The sequence below is a fragment of the Rutidosis leptorrhynchoides genome, chromosome 7 (genome assembly GCF_046630445.1).
Source record: "Rutidosis leptorrhynchoides isolate AG116_Rl617_1_P2 chromosome 7, CSIRO_AGI_Rlap_v1, whole genome shotgun sequence".
NCBI classification, from domain to species: Eukaryota; Viridiplantae; Streptophyta; class Magnoliopsida; order Asterales; family Asteraceae; genus Rutidosis; species Rutidosis leptorrhynchoides.
Window position 1 is genome coordinate 39,086,978 of NC_092339.1, and position 6,279 is coordinate 39,093,256.

At 34.3% G+C, this 6,279-nt stretch overlaps 1 protein-coding gene across 1 annotated transcript; it reads right to left on the reverse strand.

Annotated features, from left to right (window-relative positions):
* Positions 1–2,367: 2,367 nt before the first annotated feature.
* LOC139858175 (uncharacterized) lies at positions 2,368–3,816 on the reverse strand. Its single transcript, XM_071847031.1, has one exon. The coding sequence runs from the start codon at positions 3,710–3,712 to the stop codon at positions 2,534–2,536; it is 1,179 nt and encodes a 392-aa protein (XP_071703132.1). The 5' UTR covers positions 3,713–3,816; the 3' UTR covers positions 2,368–2,533.
* Between the last annotated feature and the right edge of the window lie 2,463 nt (positions 3,817–6,279).

The following is a 6,279-nucleotide window of genomic DNA, read 5'->3' on the forward strand; positions in this document are numbered from 1 at the left end:
ATGGTGTATAGCTAAACATGGTGGTGTACTCCCATAAACAAAATTTGTCATTTTGTAGATGTACCTAAAGTTTCATTACTAATATCATTGGCAATTTGGTATACAGTAAAAGAATTGTTTAGAATGCCTAAATAAATGTCAAAATATGTCCAAACATGAGGTCAAACTCGAGTGTAAATAAGACGAATATATTGCTTACGAATATTTTACTATTATTTATTTATCGCTGTTCAAATATCTTCAATAACCGCCAAAATAGACATAAACTCTTGATAGCCAAATCTAATCTAGTTACGCTCTTGCACTAGGGAGTAACTACAGTTAACAAATCTTGCCTAAAAAGTAAAAAGAAACTAAAAATCATTATACATGTCAAACAACATCTAAAAGTTCTCGCATCAAAACGTACATGTTGCTAAGTTATTAACTAGGTCTTTTGATGAATTATAAACCTAAAGATTTTGTAGTTCTGTTGGATCTTCACTTAATCTTGTGACAACTTCTATAATTTCTTATTGATTACGGAATATCATACCAATTATGTATCAAACCCATATCTAGAAGTTGTTAGTTGATGATAGGATAGCGTCTATTCTTTATTGTATGCCTTTCTGAAAAGAAAAACAAGTGCCTCTATCTGCCTCTTTGGGTACACTAAAAGCCAGGTGTACATGCTAACCTTTTAATTTAAGTTGTATAATATTACTCTATTTTAGAGAAAGGCAACCCTACAATCTATCTCACAAACACAAACCATATGTATATACAACATATATATTGCCTTGTTCGATGCTTGAACCCACAACCTCTTGTTTGATGGTTCCTTACATACCACTAGGTTAAGAGCTCTTTGATTGTTTTAGATTAATTTTGTCATTCCTATGAATGATGTTTTTTAAAAAGATAAAGAAACAGAATACTGTGTCTTCTTTCAAATGTTAAAAAGTAGAGAAAAACTAACGAGCTATGTACGCATACATCAGTGGCAACCTAATGAACTTTGAGGTATGGTAAAACAGAGAGCCGTTTAACTATATCGGACCAGTAACTACAATGGGCTATTTGGGGTTACACAAAAAAACAGTAAAGCTTTAGCTAGAGTGAAAAGAGATGTTTAGTGAACCTATTATAGCAAACTGATTTAAGCCCGTAATTTGGTTACCAAAATGATCACCATGATAGATCTAACAACCTAGGGACGATCAGAAATCAAACACTTGTTTTAGATATCTCTAAATGCCTACAGAAATTGGTCATCTATCTAATATGTTTTTGCAAAATGTTTATCATTAATCTGGGAATGAGGAAATTCAGTCCACGTCTTGTTATCACCCACACAGAACAAGTGTACAAACCTATAGTCCATGTGATGATAAAATATAGAAGTTTTAAGTGTTCTTCATAACCTTCAAAACTAGCATACCCTTGTTACCCGTATTTTTTGGTTAACGAATTGATCACAAAGTAGTTGCATAGTTGCATGTCTCAAAGAAACTCGTGGTATGGCCAAATTAAATACTCCTCTTCCTCTACTAATTAAAAAGAAACAAGTAATAACAAAAATAATAACATAAAAAAACATTCATCCTAACTGTCATAACTTTTATCTGTTAGTGGCTTACTGCTGTATCTTGGTCTGGTTTATAGACGAAACAGATCTGCATCCTAACAGTCTGGATCTATAAGCTTGAGCAAAACAACGTTGTCTGTATCACTTTGCCCTTAACTCTTAAAATTTAGTTTCAGAACTCTATGCAACAAGTAAAGATCTATGAAAAATAACTTCTGCTGCCTAAAGTTTTTTTATCGAAGAAACAGTCAAAAAGTTAAAACACCTAGACGTAGCAGAACCACCTAGCCTACATTAGAATTGATTTGAAAAATTCTCAGTGTTTTTCTTAAAATAAGAATACAAGGAATTGAACTTTTCACTTCTCATGTACAACCTAGGAGGGTAGAAATAGCCATATAGATCAAACATACATACACTCAAGACCAACAAAATATGTAACTTCAAAGTGTCTTTTATACCCTTCACATATAGCATACCCTTAAGACCGACTCAAATAGAAGAGTCTAATCTAGAAGGTAAAAATCCGAAAGCAACATAATGGTATTTACCTGTTAATACATTGTTCTCTTTCGAATCTGCCACTGTAAACTAACAATTTATATATTGTGACGATGAACTATTTATCACCTACCAAGGGCCGAATAACATTCAAGTAAAACATATGATGGTAGATATCTCTAAATATAAACACCATTATTACCAGATAAAATTCAAAGGATCTGCAAAGTGAAACCTTTGGAATCAGTAAGCAAATCAACTTAAAGACGATGCTGCAGACGCTTTGAAATGCACAAGCTTCCATTTATTTATCATTAACATAAACATTTAATACAAGTATTTTTTTTTAATAAAATAACCCAATCCTACAACCAGAAAGAATGCAACCTTTTGCGTTACAACAAAACTAACATCAGACTATATACATGTATCTTATATAAACATAATATTATAGCGTCAAGGTCAAAGTTCAAAACCATACCCGACTCGCAACTCATCATCATTCACCCTGTTCTTGCTTCTCTCATAATCAACATCATCTGTAGGCAACTCAAACCTACAAACGGGACACGTATTACGTATACTTAACCATGGCACAATACACTCACCATGATAATGGTGTCTACAAGGAAGCTGTGTAACATTCTCATTCATTAAAAGTTCATCTTTACAAACTGCACAGATTACACTATCTTCATCTTCTTCAAAATCTCCCTTCTTCAACGCAACTAACGGAAGATTATCAACTACAGATTTCGCAGCAGGAGGACTACCTCTCAAAGCTCGAACAGTTTCCACAAATCGCCCAATCAAAGTATCGAATTCAGGTGTGTATACAAATCCTTCACCACTTCCATCAGTTTCCAACTCGAGATCTCGTTCCAAATTATTAACAGCTAAAAGAATCTCCCATTCCAAAGTTCCAACAGCAGCATCTCCTTCGGATGAAATTTCAGACGAAACGGAAATTTCTTCGATCCTATCGATCACGGAGCTCGATCGACCTTCGCGTTCATCAGCAATCCTATCAGTATCAAAAGATGGACACTCCCAAAAATGTTCCAAATTTAAATCAGTAGTTCGATTTCCGTTATCATTTCCATCATCAACTTGACCTAATTCTTCTGTATCAGAATCCGAATCGATTCCAGTAACTCGTAACCCTAACCCTAGCTCCTCAATATTACTAGCAACATAGTCATCATCATCATCGTTATCTTCGTGAACATGATCACTAGTTCCTACAGGTTCGATTTCATCACGAGAACCGAATAAATCGGTAACGAAATCCATCTGATCGTATTCTTCATCATTACCGTACAGACAATCAGTTGAGATATCTGGATAATCCGATTCTGATTCGGGTTGAGATGAGCAACAAGAGCATGAATTCGAGTTTACCTGGTGGTGATTAGGATTAGAAAACGATGATGAAGGAACGAAAAACGATGAATTTAATGGAGATAAGGGATCGATATTGAAAGTGTACGGTAAGAGTTCATCGTCTACATTTACAAGATCATTTTCATCGTCTTCGATTAAATTAGAACAGTTGGAAGGAGTATCTGGGGTTCGTAATTGTTGTACAATTTGTTGCGATGATGTATCATCATCATCAGCTGATTTTAATGTATCTGCCATGATTGAATTTTATTGAAACCCAAACCCTAATTTCACGAGAATAGATTGTTTTTTCTTCTTGGCACACGCTCTTTGACAAATTGTACTGCTGCTTCTTTTCTTTATAATTTTTTCTTGTTTTCCCAAATTTTAGTAGTAAAATATAAATATAAATATAAATATATGCAAATTTATTTTAAAAATATATTTTCGACAAAATTACTGAAATCATCCCTGTGTTAAGTCTTTTTATCCCTTTTCGTCCCGTTCAAAAATAAACTGTAAAATTAGTCCTTAAAGTGATTTTTGAATCCCAAAATCATCCCTATCACTAACTCTTGTTAAATATATTCGTTAACTTTAGCCACATGATAATCATGTGAGGCTAATTTCGTCTATTTGCATATCTTTTCTCCACCTTATTCTATCTTCATCTTATCTTCTTCTTCTCTTCATCTTCTCTCCCATATTCATCTTTAAATAAAAAAATCTTTTACTAAAATCAAAATCTAAGTAAAAAAACGCACCTTATACACGAAATTCAAACCCACAATATAACATTTAAACCCACAAATTAAAATATGATTGGTCGTTGTTTTGTACCACTGGAACCCAATAATCAATATATGTCTAACGTTTTGTACGCAGTACTTATAAATGTGTTCAACATCAAAAAATGAAATTACTTCATTAGTTCTGTCAGCGATTGAAACGACTCAAAACCGTTTAATTAAAACCGACCAATTTTTTTTTTATATATATACATACAGGAGCGGCGCACCAAACCTAGGTGTGGCGCTTTTGATGCCAAAAGCGGCGCTTCTACTGCCTGATGAAAAACACCACCAAAGACTGACCAGGAGCGGCGCTTTTAGTCCAAAAGCGGCGCTCCTGTACCTGGAAAATGCAGTTTCGAATTTTGACTAAGTGTCATCCTAACCCAAATACTCCAACACAAGTTCACACACAAAAATCCCAAGCACAAGTCCAATATGACTCAAAATACCTTTAACTCGTAAAATAATAGTATTTAGACAACAAAGCGGGCACAACGACCATTGAAACTCCAATGACCCGTTAAATACATTAAATTAGCAATTTCGACCCAAATGAGTTTAATTTTCAAACAAACGACGAGCATAATGTTTGGAGATAAACTACTCAATCCTAGGTCAAATCCAAAAGTAATCCAAGCAAGCAACCAAAAGGGAAATCATCTAAATCTCGAGCATACCCTTGCCAAATCCGCTTCCGAACCTAAAGATGTAAACAACGAGAGGGTAAACTAATGCTTAGTGAATGCAATACTTATACATATACATATATAGTTTACCTGCACGCATCCACTTACAATTACCATGCAAATAATGCATAAACGAGCTAGTATTCACCAAAATACAACTAGCAACAACGTTAGTATATAAATCACCACGAATATAAATTGTAAGTAACTAGAGGGGGGGTGAATAGTTACTTGATATGTTTTTAACACTTTTTCGATTGATCACCAATTCGATTAACTTTGATCAACCAGTTCAACTCAAACTTGATGTGTGTAGTGTATATGTTCAAAATGATGAATGAAATAATGTAAAGAACATAGACACAAGAATTTATAGTGGTTCGGGTGGATGTTAACTAATCCACGTTAATCCACTCCCCGATTACACTAATCGGGGTTTGTTGCTTCACTAAGCACTTTTCTCCAAACCTGGTGGAGATCCGATTTACAAGTCTTTAACTTCTTTGGTAGACAACAAACCTAATCTTTCTATCCCTTTGAAAGATCAACTCCAACCTAGATCAACTTGTCTTCACCTTGGACAAGTATTAATCTCCAAATAAGATTAATCAACTTCCTAAGTCCCTTTAAGGAAGTAGATCACTAAGCTAGCCTATGCTTCTACTAATTGAAGTTACAAGACTTATACATTTTGCAATGATGATCTTAAGACAATACTATGACATACATCATAATAAGTAAACTCACAAGATTAATAATTTTGATTAGTAAGTTTACAACAACCAAATTCTATATCTCTAAGATCATAGAATCTTCTCTTGCTTGATCACACTTGAGTAGTAATTAGAGCCCTTGTGATCTCTGGAAATAAGCCTTTGAAATATGCAAGAGGGTCAGCTTCAAATGTAATTAAATGTTTGCCTTTTATAGTGGAATTCAAAAAGTATCCGTTGACACACGGTTGCCTGCACAGTCGACCGTGGTGCGACCGTGCGTGCTTCAGTCCAAATTTGGTATCCGTTGTATAGCCGTTTAACTCAAATTTGAACACCACATTTTGGCACCTTTACTCCTTCTAGCACCTGAAAAGAAACCAAACATCCTATACAAGTACTATATGCATTAAGTATGTGAGATTTGATCTTATTGCATGAAAGTGACTAATCATTCCAAAAGTGGTAAACCCAACATTTTTGGAGAAGTGTCTTGATTGATATTTTGGAAAATCTCAGTTTGGTCAAGACTTAGTTAGTCACTTTAATGCCCTTGGTTCAATTCTAAAGACTAGTCACTATGTCATTAACTTCCTAGTTTCAATTAATCACAAGTCATGTTCTTTTTAAGT

Coding starts and splice junctions, on each gene's coding strand:
- LOC139858175 (XM_071847031.1), bottom strand. CDS start 3,712: ATGGCAGATACATTAAAATCAGCTGATGATGATGATACATCATCGCAA.